The sequence below is a fragment of the Musa acuminata genome, chromosome BXJ2-6 (assembly GCF_036884655.1).
Source record: "Musa acuminata AAA Group cultivar baxijiao chromosome BXJ2-6, Cavendish_Baxijiao_AAA, whole genome shotgun sequence".
Lineage (NCBI taxonomy): Eukaryota > Viridiplantae > Streptophyta > Magnoliopsida > Zingiberales > Musaceae > Musa > Musa acuminata.
In genome coordinates, this window is record NC_088343.1 from 8,838,681 (window position 1) to 8,857,066 (window position 18,386).

At 41.5% G+C, this 18,386-nt stretch overlaps 1 protein-coding gene across 1 annotated transcript; it reads left to right on the forward strand.

Annotated features, from left to right (window-relative positions):
• The first annotated feature begins 293 nt into the window (after positions 1-293).
• On the forward strand, positions 294-18,209 carry LOC103987441 (AP-4 complex subunit mu). Its single transcript, XM_009405750.3, has 13 exons — positions 294-435; positions 9,052-9,146; positions 10,868-11,071; positions 11,263-11,379; positions 11,528-11,656; positions 12,131-12,257; positions 13,641-13,741; positions 13,858-13,962; positions 14,088-14,182; positions 15,624-15,711; positions 15,966-16,026; positions 16,100-16,173; positions 17,794-18,209. The coding sequence occupies exons 1-13, from the start codon at positions 378-380 to the stop codon at positions 17,890-17,892; spliced, it is 1,353 nt and encodes a 450-aa protein (XP_009404025.1). The 5' UTR covers positions 294-377; the 3' UTR covers positions 17,893-18,209.
• The last annotated feature ends 177 nt before the right edge of the window (positions 18,210-18,386 follow it).

An 18,386-nucleotide genomic window follows, 5' to 3' on the forward strand; every position in this document is an offset into this window, starting at 1 on the left:
CCAAAAAAATAAAATAAAATTTCTGTAAGAAGTACTGTTACAACCACGACCAGACTCATCAGACAGCAACGATGCATACAGATCAAGTGATCAATTGTCTGTTCACGTTTGATCTGATCTAAATGATTTTGATTGGATGATCAATCTGTTTATTCTTGATCCCTCTCCCAGGATATCTTGATACGAAAGATTGATCGTCGCCGTTCATTTGAGGTGACGGTGGACCGCGACCGACGATATCATCTTGTACACGATCTGCGCCGTTCGTTATTCATAGCTATGATGGGAGCGTGGTTTTTTCGTCAATAAATAAAAAGAGCTCTTGATCTCAATTTCTCGCGTCGACTCTTTCTTCGTCTGGATTCCGGCGAGAAGCGATGATCTCTCAGTTCTTCGTGCTGTCGCAGCGAGGCGACAACATCGTCTTCCGCGACTGTAATATCTCATTGTTATTCTCCTCTTCTGTTTCTTGATTCACCCGCGATTTCAACGCTGACCCGCCTTTTTCGTTCGATCGAAACCCTAAATTGAGCTCGTCGCCACGGCATTGAGACCCGTGGACGGCCGTGTCGTTTGATTGAAATCCTGATTCGATGTCTCGGTTATTCGCGCTGTCGCAGCCAGGCGACAACACCAATTTCATTTCTTGATTCACTCGCGATTTCAACGCTGGCCCAGCCGTTTCGTTCGATCGACACCACGCCCTATATTTAGTTCCACACTAGAGCATTGAGATCTGTGGATGGCTGTGTCGTACGATTGAAACCTTAATTTTGGTTCGTTGCCAGGGGATTGAGATCTGGAGATCCTGCAGATCTAGGGCTTGCGGTCCAGAATTCGTTGGACCTAGGCTCGGCCGGATCCGTCTCCCCGGTGCATATTTGCACTATTTTTCTTATGGAATTATCTGGAGCCATGGTGTTGAGATTATGGTTCTTAATGTTTACACCAAATCTCCATTTTGGTCATATGCTCGTGTCCTTTTAATCTTCCTAGTTATAAGAATTTCGTGAATAGTTCATTATATTTCTGAACGTTTCTGTTTTATTGAATACCCTACTCGTAATCCTTTCTGGCTCTGACTGTTCGTTTAAAGCCTGAGTTATATTAAGGAAACCGTGGTGTCTACTTTATGGAATAGTGAAATCACCACAGGAGTTCGTATTTTTGGACTTACACGTATATTTTCTTCGTTCATCTACTTGAATTTGCTCCTAATTGACAAACTGTTTTACTGGTAGTTAAAATTAAGATTAACCTTGTAAGTGGGAGGTTTGGGGATAACCAATTGAAGTAAGCGAAACGTGGAAGTTTGTGTCTTTTGTGCAGCCAAAATTGTTCAGTTTGAAACAATGTGGTTATTCAGTACCAACTCGGTTATATGGGTTGCAGCCTAAAAGATAGATTCCATTAGTATTAAAAAGGTTATGTAAACCTGGTTTTTGGTCATTTGTTTCCAAATATTATTTGATGTTTATAGTTATAAAGCAGAAGGTATTGATAAAGGAGCTTGACATAATTTATTTATATTGTCTAGAACTCTAGATAACTATAGATTTGTAGATCACATTCAAGCTTCATTAGATTCCTGATACTTCAATTTGCTTTGTTCGTCTTGCTTTGTTTGCTTAAGATTTTCTAGGTTGATTTTTATTCTTATGAAAATATGCTGTTAGACATGTTTGGTAGGTACATGTTCAAATTAGTACCATACTGTCACGAACGGTCGTCGCGCACCCGCAACAACTCTGTTCAACGAACCGTTCGTCGCTCGCACCTGCATGTACAGCTGCTTGACAACATGTTTTCTCTTAGTTTTGGGTCATTTTGCTTGTAAATATGTAAGTTCGAACAAGCTGCAGCGTTGCAAAGCGATCGCTCACCGAACCGAGCAAAACAGCCCCAAAACAGCCCAAAACAGCTCCGTTTTCGCGTGCCGCGGGAGGTGAGCGGAGAACTGCCTCCGCTCACAAAACGTCAGCCAGCTCAGACCCCAGGAACCCCCCGAGTGGCACATGGCTGGATGGGGCTTCGGTTATATACCGGGCGTTGAACTCTCTTTCGCAAGTTCGCACGTGACCCTTACGGGAACTTGTCTTCGCGCTCGGGACCAGGTGAGCGGCTGTTTGTGGGCTTGCAGCTGTTCGTTCATCCTTGAAAGCCTTGTTTTTCTCCTTCTCCCTCTTTTCTCTTGTGCACACAGGGTGTTCGTCGAATTGCTTGTAAAGCTTCCCTTTTCGCGAGACTTCGGGACTTGTCCGTTGCTCGTTCTTTCGAACTAACTTCTTTCTCTTTTACAGGTCCTTAGGGACCTGCGAGAGGTTACAAAGTGGGCTGATCCTTGCGGAGCAAGATCGCAAGGGCGAAGCGCGACTTAGGCAACGCAAGCTAAGTTCGCGTCTTTGCCTCAAGGGTAACTCGCGACTTAGGCAACGCAAGCTAAGTTCGCGTCTTTGGCCGCAAGGGTGCCTCACGCCTTAGGCAATTCCAGCTAAGGTCGTTACATTGTGGTATCAGAGCGGGCAAGCTCTTCGATCGAACAGCGAACGAACTTCGCAACTTCGCCATGGTAAAGCATCGTGGCGAATCAAGCAAGACGGGGCAAGCCGGACCCTTGCCCCAAGCAGCAGCAGGTGGGCTGCATGTGCACACTCGCTCGCATGTTGTTGGAGCCGCTCAAGAGGAGCGTGGCAGCGAACAAGACGAGCGAGAAGTTGGCAACTCTCCGCGAGCTGAGGAAGCGCAATCTGGTGCGCTAACTGGGAAAAAGAGTCATAAGGAGAGACTCACGACGGCGGAGACCCGCCTGGATGTTCTGGAAGCGAGCATGGAGGAACTCTACCAAGACCAACAAAGACTTGTTGGGGTAGAGAGCTCGCAAGAGGAAGCGGAGTCTAGGATCGACAAGGTTGAGGCCCTAGTCGATCGACTGTCTGATGACACCAAAGACTTCGTGCAACACTTACAAGATGTTGTGACGGAACTCACTACAAAGGTGGCCATGCTTACAAGAACACTAAATGCGGGAGGAGGCAACACCCGCGCGGCACCGCCACAAAATTTGAGGGCACCTGAGCCTCATGGATATGGAGGGGCCAGAGATGCCAAGGAGCTCGAGAACTTTTTGTTCGACATGGAGCAATACTTCCGAGCTACGAGGCCCGATTCTGAAGATACCAAAGTTTCTATAGCAACGATGTATCTGAACGGAGATGCGAAACTTTGGTGGCGAACTCGTTGGGAAGAGATCCGACAAGGTCGGTGTCGAGTCGACACATGGGAGGACTTGAAGCGGGAGTTGAGAACTCAGTTCCTTCCGGAGAACACAGAGTTCGTCGCAAGAAGGAAGTTGAGACAACTCCGCCAAAGCACCACCATCCGAGACTATGTGAAACAGTTTTCTGCACTAATGCTGGACATACAGGACATGTCCGAGAAGGACAAGTTGTTCAGCTTCCTCGATGGTTTGAAACCATGGGCTCAGCAGGAGCTAAATCGAAGGAATGTTACCGATGTAGTCGGGGCAATTGCTGCTGCAGAAAGGCTCACCGACTTTGTTTCCTCGGAAGACCCAGCGAGAAGGAAACAATCTTCAAACAATCGCCCTCTAAAACATTCTCGAGGGAAGGAGCTCAAGGGCGAACAAAAGAAGAAGAGCTCCCACAAAGGGTCGAACCAAAAAGGCAAGGCCTCAAAACCTGGAGGATGCTTCTTGTGCGGAGGACCGCACATGGTAAGGGAGTGCCCACAGAAATAGGCACTCAATGCTTTGATGGCTTCCATCCACCCTCCCCGATCGGACAAGGGCAAAGCTGTTGCTCTTAGTTCGAGCAGTTTAGAATCCAGCAGCGACGATGAGGAGTCGCAAGGACCCCGAATGGGAGCAATGCATCTGTTGAACGCTATGCGAGGTCAAGTGGGGGAGAACAACAAGACAAAGCAACAGAAAGCAAGAAGTAGTGAGTTGATGTATGTAGACATCAAGCTGAATGGCCAAACGACCCGTGCAATGGTGGATACGGGCGCTACCCACAACTTCATAGCCGATCGTGAAGCACAACGACTTGGGTTGATCTTGGAGAAGAGCCCAAGCCGAATGAAAGCAGTGAACTCGGAGGCCAAGCGAATCTCCGGGTTGGCGAAGGGAGTTCCCATCAAAATCGGGACTTGGAGCGGAAACACCAACATGATGGCCGTGCCACTGGACGACTTCCAAGTAATTCTTGGAATGGAGTTTATGCACGCGGCGAAGTTGGTGCCGATGCCGTTCTTGAACTCCCTATGTATGATGGGAGGCGATGACCCCTGCGTGGTTCCCGTCTCTCGGAGAGGAACCAAGGAGCCCCAACACATTTCGGCATTACAATTGAAGAAAGGGGTGCGAAAAGGCGAACTGACATTCGTGGCTGCTATGAAGTTAGAGCCACTCAACGAGGAGGCCATTCAAGAACCTGCTGTGGTGGCGAACTGTAACGGACAAACTTCTAAACAAGATGTTGGATGTAATGCTTATGTCTGTCCGTTGTCTTTTGGCATGTTCATGCCTTGTACAGCAGGTAGAGGGGCGGCCGAAGGCTTATAAGTCCCATTTTAGTTGGGTTGGTGGCCTCTTTAGGCTTGTAAATAAAGGTTGTGTCATGTGGACACGTGCGAGAGCTTTTCGGTCTGTAATGGACCATTTTACCCTTTGTTGTGCAACTATTCAGAGCTTGTAAAGTCTGTTTGTAACTTGCATTGTCTATGAAGTGTTTTTCGGACATGTTTGCTTGTGGATCCCGATTGAGGCGTTCTCTTTAACCCGTTCTCTCTTTTGTTGGTCCTAAGGGACAATGGGAGGCTTCGGGGAGGCTGACCTTTGCGGACGGACGCGCGAGGGTGCCGCACGCCTTAGGCAAAACCAGCTAAAGCTGTGACAGAACGTCCTGAAAGAGTTCAAAGACGTCATGCCACCCGAGTTGCCAAAGACTCTTCCACCACGCAGAGGCGTGGATCACAGTATCGAGCTGGAGCCAGGAGTAAAGCCTCCAGCAAGACCACCCTACCGCATGCCTCCGCCAGAGTTGGCAGAACTCAGAAAGCAGTTGGGTGAACTGCTAAGCGGTGGTCTCATCCGCAGCTCTAAAGCACCTTTCGGAGCTCCAGTTCTTTTCCAGAAGAAACAAGATGGGAGCCTCCGATTATGCGTCGACTACCGAGCCCTCAACAAAGTGACTGTGAAGAACAAGTATCCCATCCCGCTCATTGCGGACTTGTTCGATCAATTGGGCAAGGCAAAGTATTTCTCAAAACTCGACCTTCGGTCGGGGTATTGGCAGGTGCGCATTGCTGAAGGCGATGAAGCAAAGACTACCTGTGTGACCAGATATGGAGCGTTTGAGTTCTTGGTGATGCCTTTCGGCTTAACCAACGCTCCGGCCACATTCTGTACTCTCATGAACCAGCTATTCAAGGAGTATTTGGATAAGTTCGTGGTCGTCTACTTGGACGATATCGTCGTCTACAGCCAAACGCTCGAGGAGCATGTCAAGCACCTTCAGACGATTTTCAAGGTTCTCAGGGAGAACACTTTGTTCGTGAAAAGGGAGAAATGCTACTTTGCTCAAACTGAAATCCTATTCTTGGGGCATCGAATCGGTGATGGCTCCATTCGGATGGACAAGTCGAAGGTGCAAGTAGTTGCGGAATGGCAAACTGCAAAGAAGGTACCAGAGTTGAGATCCTTCCTTGGTTTCGTCAACTACTATCGACGCTTCATTGCGGGATATTCGAAGCGGGCAACCCCACTGACGGAGTTGCTGAAGAAGGAGCAGCCTTGGAAGTGGTTTGACAAATGTGAGAGAGCATTCCAAGATCTGAAGGCTGCTGTTCTAGAAGAACCAGTGCTCAAATTGCCAAACTATGGAGAGCCCTTTGAAGTCCATACAGATGCTTCGGACTTCGCTATTGGGGGAGAGTACTCATGCAGGAAGGTCATCCGGTGGCCTACGAGAGCCGCAAACTCAACGAGACCGAGAGGCGGTATCCAGTGCATGAGAAAGAGATGACAGCAGTGATCCACTGTCTGCGAGTTTGGCGACACTACCTCCTCGGGTCGCGATTTGTGCTGAGGACAGACAACATCGCCCTGAGCTATTTCCAAACTTAGAAGAAGCTCTCCCCAAAGCAGGCACGGTGGCAGGACTTCCTGGCTGAATTTGATATGGCGATGGAGTACAAGCCTGGGAAGGCGAATGTCGTGGTCGATGCGCTGAGTCGGAAGGTGGAATGCGTGAATGCTGCACAACTGGAGGGCAAAGGCCAAGCAAGTCAGTTGCACTCCAACTTCCTCTCCCGAATCAAGGATGGACTGTATAGTGATCCCCAGGCAGTTATCCTGATGCAGCTCATCAAAGAAGGCAAGGCACGACGATTTTAGGTCCAGGAGGGACTTGTTTACACGAAAGGGAATAGGGTCTATGTTCCCCGAGTGGACAATTTAAGGCGTGAACTCTTAAAAGAGTGTCACGATTCCCTTTGGGCTGGACACCCGGGCATTCACAGAACGTTGGCTCTCGTGGAGAGGGCCTTCTACTGGCCGAAGATGGGGATTGATGTGGAGGAATACGTTCGAACATGCCTTACTTGCCAACAAGACAAGGTGGAGCAACGGAAGCCGGTGGGGCTTTTGGAGCCGTTGCCCGTACCAGAAAGGCCGTGGGAGAGCATTTCCTTAGACTTCATATCAAGCTTGCCACCTGTAGGGGGACTCGGATCGATACTCGTGGTGGTCGATCGGTTTTCAAAGTATGCAACTTTCATTGCTGCTCCCCTACACTGTTTAGCAGAAGAGGCGGCCAGACTGATGATGAAGAATGTAGTGAAGTATTGGGGAGTCCCGCACAATATCATTAGTGATCGAGACGCTCGGTTCCTGGGACGATTCTGGACCGAGCTATTCAAATTGTTGGGGTCAAAGTTATACTTCTCTACAAGCCTCCACCCCCAGACGGATGGCCAGACTGAAAGAATAAATTCGCTCTTGGAGCAATATCTTCGGCACTACGTGAGTGCCAATCAACGAGATTGGGTGAAGCTGTTGGACATTGCCCAATTCTCCTACAACTTGCAGCGGAGCTCTGCATCCAACAAGAGCCCCTTCGAGATTATCACAGGACAACAACCGTCGACTCCGCACTCCATGGCAATTGGGTATACTGGGAGCAGTCCATCAGCCTATCATTTCGCAAAGGAGTGGCATCGAAATTCAGATATTGCGCGGGTTTACTTGGAGAAGGCGGCAAAACGGATGAAGAAGTGGGCAGACTTGGGAAGGCGACCACAGGAGTTCAAAGTTGGCGATTTGGTGTTGGTAAAGCTCCAACCAGCATCACTCCAATTCTTCAGGAAGAGAGTCCACAAAGGATTGGTGCGTAAGTATGAAGGGCCCTTCCCAATTATCAGCAGGGTAGGCAATGTATCTTACAAGTTGCAGCTGCCGGCGTGGTTCAAAATTCACAACGTTCTTCACGCCAGCAATCTAAAAGCCTACCACTCGGATCCGCAAGATGCTTCCAGAAGTGTTCCAACTCGGCTACCTCCCATCACGACCTCCTACGAGAAGCGAGTGGAAACCATTTTGGCGGATCGCAAGATGAAGCTACCCAACGGAGCGGAGCAGACAGAGTACTTGGTGAAGTGGCGAAAGTTTCCCCGAACTGAAGCCAGTTGGGAGCCTGAAGACGCCCTGCGACATGAAGAGGAAGTCATCAACAACTACCAACAAGCGTCGACGAGGGCGTCGACAGTTTAAGTGGGGGAGAATGTCACGAACGGTCGTCGTGCACCCGCAACAACTCTGTTCAACGAACCGTTCATCGCTCGCACCTGCATGTACAGCTGCTTGACAACATGTTTTCTCTTAGTTTTGGGTCATTTTGCTTGTAAATATGTAAGTTCGAACAAGCTGCAGCGTTGCAAAGCGATCGCTCACCGAACCGAGCAAAACAGCCCCAAAACAGCCCAAAACAGCTCCGTTTTCGCGTGCCGCGGGAGGTGAGCGGAGAACTGCCTCCGCTCACAAAACGTCAGCCAGCTCAGACCCCAGGAACCCCCGGGTGGCACATGGCTGGATGGGGCTTCGGTTATATACCGGGCGTTGAACTCTCTTTCGCAAGTTCGCACGTGACCCTTACGGGAACTTGTCTTCGCGCTCGGGACCAGGTGAGCGGCTGTTTGTGGGCTTGCAGCTGTTCGTTCATCCTTGAAAGCCTTGTTTTTCTCCTTCTCCCTCTTTTCTCTTGTGCACACAGGGTGTTCGTCGAATTGCTTGTAAAGCTTCCCTTTTCGCGAGACTTCGGGACTTGTCCGTTGCTCGTTCTTTCGAACTAGCTTCTTTCTCTTTTACAGGTCCTTAGGGACCTGCGAGAGGTTACAAAGTGGGCTGATCCTTGCGGAGCAAGATCGCAAGGGCGAAGCGTGACTTAGGCAACGCAAGCTAAGTTTGCGTCTTTGCCTCAAGGGTAACTCGCGACTTAGGCAACGCAAGCTAAGTTCGCGTCTTTGGCCGCAAGGGTGCCTCACGCCTTAGGCAATTCCAGCTAAGGTCGTGACAATACGGTCATATACTCAGCTCCTTTTAGAGATGAGCTTTACATGTGTCTCATTTCAGTTATAACTTATAAGAGAATCTGTAATCTGCCAAAAGTAGAAGAATGTTGAAATTCAGATCAATGATGCCATTAGAATCGGTCATCCAGGGTACTTCTATTAGTTCAATTTTGAGGGCTCTGAGCTCATACCATGGGAATATGCTATTTCCCCATAAATATTAAGATAGCTAAACTACTCTTACCAATTGTTAGTTGAATCAGTTGATAGTAAAGCCTTTTATACTAAGTGCCCTGACAATTATTTTTCCAGTTCCTCTTTATGTTTGTAATGCTTAATAAGATTAAGCTTTTTTTTACTGAGCTTTGAATAGTGGATTTATGTTCAAGTTTCTAGTGGGTAGGCTGTCTCATTTGTTTCCAGTTAAAAACATTGAGTTTATTTTTTCCTGATTAATTGGTCTAGATCGTGGTGAAGTGCCAAAAGGAAGTGCTGAAATATTCTTCCGCAAAGTAAAGTTCTGGAAAGAGGATGAAGAAGAGGAGGCGCCTCCTGTCTTTGTAGGTATTTGCATATGCAAAGCTAGTGTAGCATCATTTGTCTTTCTAAATATCGCAAAGACATAAATTAGCATTCAGGATCAATTCAATTCTTGTATCAACATACTTAAAACTATCTTGAGGATCTCCACATGTATAGATATCTTAAGTCTGTTCTTTAAAATGTATTTTTTTAGTTAGCTATTAGTGGGAACCTTATCTAATTCTGTAGCAGCCTTTTTCTCTCCTCTCAAGTCTTAGATGATGAAAATCAGTTGCTGTTACATCCATGCCCATTATCTTGTTCAAACAACTAAACAAAATTGTGCATTATATCTCTGATATGAACTTTTAAATTTTTGGTGTAATTACTGTTGTCATTTTCAAGATTCTTTTAACTTTGCTTTTCATGCTATTGAAATAGATGTGGCTTTTATTAGTACTGTTGAAAATCAAATAGTTGGTACAGATACGATCAATGATACCATGATTTGTTCCACTTGAATTGTAGTAACAAGGATAATTTTTTTTCTGAATAGTTTAAAGAGGCAAGTGGCCTCATCGTCTTAAGGCTAATAGTAGGTAGAAAATTCTTTTGGACCTGCTCCTTTACATTCTTTGAGAACTGTGATGGATTGAACCAACTATTCTATTGAAAATATAGAGATTATCATAGATAGACATGTATCTCTTCCAAGGAAAGAACAAGAAGATGCTCCCAAGTTTCAACCACTTGTTTTTCTATTGACCAAAATTGCTTGCATGCTATCATTATAAATATTTGCAAAGGCATATGCATAAACTATTAAAACAAGAAAAGAAGGAAAATTTTAGTCTGAACTCTGAAGCATGCATAAGAAAATGGTAAAATGCTGATCTGTGGTCCATACTCCATACCACAGAAAATGGTAAAATGGTAAAATGCTGATCTGTCCTGTTAATGAGGCAATTGAGATATAACACATCTTGGATGATAATTTTTTTGATGGTCAAATTTAACAGAGATGGAAGGTTTATCATAGACTGGTTTCTCATTGACTAATAATGACACATGCCGATCACATATAGAAGAGACTGGTCATAGTACTTATATAGTGATTATATTCTCCTAATATATAACTGGACTTATCTGAAGCACTGAAGCACTTCTTGACATGGTCGTTGTTCCAGCTATATCATTGTCTTTGAAAGATCTTATTGTTGGAGTTAGTAAGTTATGAACATTAGTGCTTTGTGAGTATGCCAATGTCAGTGACATTAGCTGCTCAAGCTCTGAGTTTGTTGCTGACAAGGTGGAGTGTCTAGCTAAATTGTTGTTGCACAAGAGGAGGTTTATTTATCTATCTACATGAAAGATTTTGGAAAAGTACCATAAAGATATATCTTCTGGTTGGGGGTTAAATGATATAGTGCTTCTTTTTGTCTTTTCCTTTTAGGCCAAATGATTAATCTCCTTTACTTAAGTCACAAAAATTAAACATTTGACCCCTTAGAAAAGAATATTAGATGAAGCTTATACTGTTTTATTGGGCTACTGTTAGGCCATTTTCTTCAACTTGATTTGCTGTCAAGCACTCACTGTTGTCTTTGATGGTGCAATCATTATCAAATTTTTATTCCATTAGACAATATCTTTGATAGATTTTGCTAAATCTATTTTCTGGTATCATATGAGAAATTTGTGTTGATGCATCTACCAGTCACTAAGCCTTCTTGTTTCTTTTGGTTTTTTTTCTGACCAGAATGTGGATGGTGTCAACTACATTCATGTGAAGGTTGCTGGGTTGTTCTTTGTGGCAACGACAAGGGTTAATATTTCACCATCTCTTGTTCTGGAGCTCTTGCAGAGAATTGCACGTGTCATAAAAGATTATCTTGGTGTTCTTAATGAAGACTCGTTACGAAAAAATTTCGTGCTTGTTTATGAATTACTTGATGAAGTTATTGTAAGTGTTTGTTTACTATGTTACAAATAGTCAAATGTTTCTTTATTTACTTCATGATTTATCAGGGCACAATTTGCTGCTATGGTACAACTATTCTTTATCATGTTATGGTTATATATCTTGTCCGTGTTAATTGGACTGAAGCTTTTTACAGTTGATGATATCTGTTCCATTTGTAATCCTATTTTTAGGACTTTGGTTATCCACAAACAACCTCTACAGAGGTTTTGAAGTCATATATATTCAATGAACCGATTGAGGTTGATGTTGCACGTTTGCCTCCTCTTGGTCCTGCATCAATGTTTATGGTACCATTTATTTATCTTTACATTATTCACTGCATCTGGAGAATCTCTTGTATTCCTGGATTCTGTTCTGTTTTTAGAATACATTTCTTCGTCTACTTGGTTTGTGTTTCAGGCTTTTAGTTAACTGTTAGTATTTGCATGCTTGCAGCAAGGCACTAAAAGGATGCCTGGTACAGCTGTTACCAAATCTGTTGTATCTACAGAACCTGGTGGTAGGAAGAGGGAGGAAATATTTGTTGACATTATTGAAAAAATAAGTGTGACATTCAGCTCAAGTGTGAGTAAATTTGTCTTTTGTCCAGTAACATTAAGTGGCTGCTGTCAGAACTTATTTGTGTTTAGTAGATTATCACTCATGCCCATGTAGACCTGTTCATGTGACAAAATATATACATTGTACAGTGTGTTTTTACTTATCCATATTAAATAAATTGAAGCCAGATTTTGATGGTTAAATTAGATAAGTTCTCTATCAAATTCATGTTTTGTTGCAGTACCATAAGAAACTTCTCGTTTAGTTGTATTCTGCTGATTTGCCTGACATAGATGGTTTTCTTCCTTGTCTGCTTATGGTTTTATAGCAAGCTAAATCGAGCATTATTATCAAAGTTTGTGCAGTTACGAATTCACACAACTGTCATCCAAATTCAGTTTATAATCCCTTTTAATGTGAAAGCTCTGTCCTAATGGTGATGATTTGATTTTGTCCTAATGTTATACCATTTTGACAATAGATATTGTAATGGAACAGGGTTATATACTCACATCAGAGATCGATGGCACCATTCAGATGAAAAGCTACCTAACTGGAAATCCAGAAATTCGTCTCGCGCTCAATGAGGACTTGAGCATTGGTAGAGGCAGTGCTTCTGTTTATGGTAAGAACAAATATAGTGTATTCTAATTGTATCACCTCTCCTAGTTGCTGATTATGTTGTTGCTTTGTACTTATCTGAATTTTATGTTTCTATTACTGTTTCGTTTTACCTTTATTATTGTGCTCGTGCAGTCTACATCCAAATAGATATCTGTCTCTAGATTTTGATCTTCTGCAAGTTAATTTTAGAGTCTTTTGCATTATGACTACTAGACACCTCCATGTCTGTTAAGATTTATGGAAAACAGGCTATTTTGGTCATCATACTTGTTAACTAAAGCCATTGGCTATAGCTTACGAGCTATTTCTGATGATTGGCTCAGATTTCTGTTAAATGTGATGCACAAACTGTATTGGAACAAAATGATTTCATGAGCCCTACATTGATCTTGATGTGCTACTCCATAAGTTTTCATTGGGTTTTCTTATTTCTTTAATTGGCATGTCTATCTGAGATATTCCCATTCAGTAGGACGTCGGTCACCTCTCCAAAAACAGAAGTGGTCTGTCTGCCAAAGTTAGCAAGATTGTGCACAAAAGTTTTGCTGTTTCTATTGATGTGAGACCATTGTAGGACTTGGACAGCTTTGACTAGATGAAGGGTGTCATGGCAAAGGGGCAGAAGTTGCCAAGGAATGCTTTTGCGATTCAAAAGCATGTTGACTAAGCTTTTGGAGTCAGCGAAGACTCTAATACAGGTAGGTTATTCTTGGTGTGCTGTCTTGAGGCCATCCAAAATAGTTACAGACCACCATTCTGTTATCCCATGTGTCTGTGAGAAGGTTGCCGGTCCCTGCAAGAGAAGTAGCAGGGCCAAAGGAGCCACCACAGTAAAGATTATAATGATCATCTGAGACGGAATTCTCAGGGCGGTCAGTGCATTGTCGCATAGTTACATATGTGGAATTAAAGACATAATTTCAATTTTCAAGGATAAATCATGTGGTGCTGAAACTCGAATTTGAAAAAAAGTGAAAAAGTGGGGAGAACTATTGATGAAATAGTGCATAAATAGTTCTAAGTAATTTATATGCTTTTGTTGTTACTTAAAAGTAAGAGTTGGGGAGAATTAATGGACAAATTGTTGGGAAACAAAGCATCACTAAGACAGGCAAAAATGCATAACGAGCTTTGCATCCGTACTGCAGATTGCAGAATTTATTCGACTTATTCATAAATGATAGATTTTTGTACTTTATGAATTTATTCTTATATTAATCTTGTTCTATTTGGTTTTAGAAAAATTATCTAGAGAATTATTTGGCTCACTTACATGGGAAGAACTGTGTATCTTTTATAGTTCAGTAAACTTTGTTACTGTAGTTTAAAGTCATGTATTGTGAACTTGTAATATGTAAGTTCTACAAGATTGATTATGTTTCAGATTATAGAAGTTCATCAGGAGGGGCTGTAATACTCGATGATTGTAACTTCCATGAATCAGTTCGCCTAGACAGCTTTGATGTCGACAGAACTTTGACATTGGTGCGTGTATTGCTTTGTGTATACATATTCAAATGCTAATAAAAACCTATACTTGTCAATTAGAACATATATTGCAAAAACAATATCAAGGTACTTATTGTTCTTTTTGATGATAGATACCTCCAGATGGAGAATTTGCTGTAATGAACTACCGCATGACTCAGGAGTTCAAGCCTCCTTTCCGTGTCAATGCATTGATTGAAGAAGCAGGACAACTAAAGGTATGGTCATGCTTATCAGGATCTTTTAACTATAACATGATGCTTCCTTAATCCTTAGAGATGTTGTCTCTGAATTCTGTTTACGATCAGCAATATCAGACAATATATATTCTTATGCTTAACAGGCTGAGGTTATTATAAAAGTACGTGCTGATTTTTCGGCAAGTGTTACTGCTAACACAATCACAATTCAAATGCCAGTCCCAACTCATACAGCGAGGTGATTTTGTTCCTTGTCTTTACATCTCTTGTTCACTTCTCACTGTTATGTTTCCTACAGTCAACTCACTGGTAACCGTTTGTAGGAATCTATAACTTCATCCATTTGAACTATGTAATTTCATTATTGCTATCATTTGTATTGACAATTAATCATTGCTAATCTAGGATATCCGCTTCTTCATTCACGGTTATGATATGTGAACTATTCTGGATTTTTTGGATTCTTCTGCTGATGCTCTCCACCTTTGTGATTACCGTTGCAATTTTTTTTCCAGGGTCACATGTGCTCACTCATGCATTAATCATGGTTTTAAATAGGTAATTAGATATTTTAAAAACATGTAAAGGCTGTGATTGTTATGAATGTATCTAACTGACTAAAAGCCATGTCCGCCAATTTATACCTGCAGTTAAAAACTCTCCCTTCTGAATTGACCAGTAAAAAAATGGTGTATTTCATTTTTTTTTCCACTGTACAAGCATCTTCCAGTTGTGAAGAATTCTCTTAGTTGAATTTGTCCTTCAGAAGATCTATCACCACTTTAATAGGATAATTTTCTCAAGGTATGCTGTATTTAGTGTTGTTTGTCTTTTTTATCAATTCGTTATCAGGAATCTTCATCCTTTTAGTTTCTTATGGTTTGTTTCCGACCAATCATGTGTTCATGCGTTTGGCCCTGGACCTTATTATTCTCTTAAAGCACTTCTTGCTAATTAAATTGAGTAATAACATAAATGAGTTCTACTGAGGGTTCTGTTTAGGTGAGATATTTGAAAGATATGTGAACATTTAAATTCACTGAACGATCTATGCTATACTGTTGGGTGATTGATCAGATTCATTGGATCTGTAACCACATTCCCTTCTACGGGCTATTGCATGTGCTTCACTTGTCTTGCTTGATGATGTTCTTTTGAAGTTATTCCTTCAGTTACTGGTGACCTCTACAAGTATCTTCTTATTGTTTCAGTGTATCTTGTGTATTCTACTTTAAGAGACAGTCCTCGTCTTTCTTCGACTTTTCGTGTTTCCACTACTAGATTAAGATGGCCTATATGCATAATGTTTTTTTAATAGTATTTGTTGATAATTCTACAAGGTTGGTAAGTAGTTCATAAATGCAATATCGTTATTTCTAAAAGACTTATTCCGTTAAGTTTCTAGAACCTTTCTTTTTGTTGCATAAAGCATGGAAAGCTGATCATATCTTATATACTAACGAGTAACGAATGTGTGTCACAATTCTAATTATGAAACTAATCACATATGAAGCATGACCTTGGTGAAGTCTTCTTTTATTGATTTTTTTTCTAAATCGTATCATAATTTACTGTGTGATACAATTGTGGTTCTGAATATATATTTTTGGTAATTAATGGCCAAAAGTAGTGATGACTGGTAACTGTTGCTGATAAAGATATTGGACAATGATGTACAGGGTTAGTTTTGAGTTAGAATCTGGTGCAGTCGGACAGACGGCTGATTTTAAGGAAGGAGCTAAAAGACTTGAATGGTGTCTAAAGAAGGCAGGATTTTCATCTATTTCTTTTTCCTTTTATTGTTTTTTTTTTTACTTTCTTTGTTCAAATTTTTAACATATTGTTATCAATATCTGGGTCTTCATGGAAAAATGGTATGTTTTTTTAGACTATTCATGTTCCAAGTATTAACTAGTCATATTTTCCACTAAACCTTGGTCATAAGATAAATATTTATATATTGTATTATAGCTCTTTGAGTTGTCTGTTCACATTTGGTCTTACAAATGAAAGTTCTTCAGATTGTGGGTGGGTCTGAACACACACTGCGTGCAAAGCTCACATTTTCACAGGAATCACATGGTAGTAACATTTCTGCTTATTTCTTCATTGATAAAAATTTCTATCCTGTTTGTTAAAAGTTCTTGTTTTCCAGGAAACATCGCCAGAGAAGCTGGACCTGTAAACATGAACTTTACCATACCAATGTACAATGCATCAAAGTTTCAGGTGAGGCGATAACTTTTTTTACTTGTTAGCATGTCCTTTTCATCCACCAGGTTAGGTTACTTGAATTAGCTGAGAAAGAGACATAAATTCCGATACTTCTTAGCTGTCAAGTATCTCATTGATGGTTAATGGATGCTTAAAATGGGGGCAAATAATTGTCATTAGATATGCAAGAACCGAGTAATGCTCTTTTTTATTAATCTTAAATGATTTTTTTGCTGGTTATTGTGGGTAATTTGGCTATTTAGTCTTTCTGGTAGTTCTCAGTTTGGTTTACTAGTATATTATAATCTTAAGATGGTGATAATGTCGAAGCATATTAATTGTGTATATATGAACATGGATCTACGCTGGAAGCTTGGGGCAAACTCTGATGTAATAAATGTTATGTGCACATTTTGGACATTTGTCAGTATATTTGGAAGCAAGTGGACAGTTCAGGTGCTCTGACTTTGTGGCAAAAATTATTATAGTGAAAACTCTATTGTCTAATCCAACCCTGATTCTATCACCATTTTATGTTTGAGGTCGTGGACTTATAATTGCTAAAGATCAAAGGGACTGAAGATATCTATCTGCACAATTTAGATTTAATAGTAGTTTCCCATTAAGACTTTTTTTTTTCTGTTGCGTCATTGGGTACATGGTCTGCTTGGCCAAGACGGGGAAAAATTGTGTTCCAAAAGGAGTGGAAGTGATTGTTATGCCTGTATGGTAAGCGGAAGTAGCATTTTAGAGATTTACTAGAAGCGGGCTATTAAGAATGTAGTCAGTTCAATGGACATTACATTGATTATTTATCAGAAAGGCAAAGGAATTGGAGCACTTACAGCATTTCTTAGTGGGTGTAGATTTAGGTTGACTACATAGTTCTTTGTTGTTATGTTTGTGGGTGTAGATTTACGTTGACTACATAGTTCATTATTTATCAGAAAGGCAAATGAATTGGAGCACTTACAGCATTTTAGAGATTTACTAGAAGCGGGCTATTAACAACAATAAGCGATCAGGGCCCAACTCTTTGGGATCGGCTGCAACTAACATGATTTTGAATAACTGATTAACTTTTAATTCTTGTTTGTGATTTCATTATTTATAAAGTGTGAGAATTTCTGTGCTTGTTAATAGTTTGACCCCTTGGCAAAGTGACTATATACATCTTTGGCATTGAATTTACTTTGATTTTCAAACATAGAGTTCAGCATGAGAGTGTATTAGCTAGTAGCTATATTTTGTTGCAAAATAGGACAGAACAGTAACTTACATAATAATTAGGTCACACTGTTCATATGACAAGCTTCAACCAAATGTATGATAGATGTCCATCTTGGCCGTTACGCTTATCCTAGGGAATTTGTGCAATAATTTATGGACTCTTTTTTGTTTGACTTTGCTCCATAATGATCCGACTGACAAGAAAAGACTTGGATGGTTTATCTTTCAATTCATTCTAGGATAATTCCTTCTATGCTGTTTTTACTTAATTTCTGTGATTCTGTTCCTTTAATGTGATTCAAACAATCTCATGAGTGCCACTTCTTGATTTTGAGCTAAAAGTTATTAGCAATAAAGTTCTGATCCTTGGGTTTCCTTACTCGTGTCATTGTTCTTCTTGAGCAGGTAAGATATCTACAGATAGCAAAGAAGTCACCCTCCTACAACCCATATCGGTGGGTGAGATACGTCACACAATCAAACTCCTATGTTGCTCGCTTATGAGAAAATTCGAAGCTTGTTTCTACTTGTTATTATTAAGGTGTTGGAGATGGAGACTTCGATGAGTACTTTTTTTGGAGACGAATAACTAGAGAATAAAGTTTGTGAAAGAACCGAAGTAGTAGCCCCTCCCCAACTTTTGCTGCATGGTACCTGTTTTTTCTTCTCTTCCTTTGTCAAGTGTTGTTGTATGTCAGGTTAGAGCGGTCAGGTCAGTAAATATGTCATGGCTTGCTTTGTTAACGAGCACACATTAGCAAAACTGACAGTGAGTTGTGTTTTTTTTTTTATATATAATCTGAATCCATCCTATTTACTTATTTTAATTGGGTTTGGCCAATTATAATCAAAAGAAGGGAAAAATATATATTGAGAGTAAAAAAATCAAATAAAAAGAAACTAGAAAGTTAAAGGAAATAATAAAAAAAGGTTGGGAACAGGGGGTAACGGCCGCGTGAGTGTTACTACACTATCTCTACGAAGCATGAGTACAACAG

Bases quoted from the DNA above. Each gene is read 5' to 3' on its own strand.
- LOC103987441 (XM_009405750.3), top strand. From the start codon at position 378: ATGATCTCTCAGTTCTTCGTGCTGTCGCAGCGAGGCGACAACATCGTC. The intron at 11,072-11,262 runs GTAAGTGTTTGT...TCCTATTTTTAG, and splicing joins AATTACTTGATGAAGTTATT to GACTTTGGTTATCCACAAAC. The intron at 11,380-11,527 runs GTACCATTTATT...GCATGCTTGCAG, and splicing joins GTCCTGCATCAATGTTTATG to CAAGGCACTAAAAGGATGCC.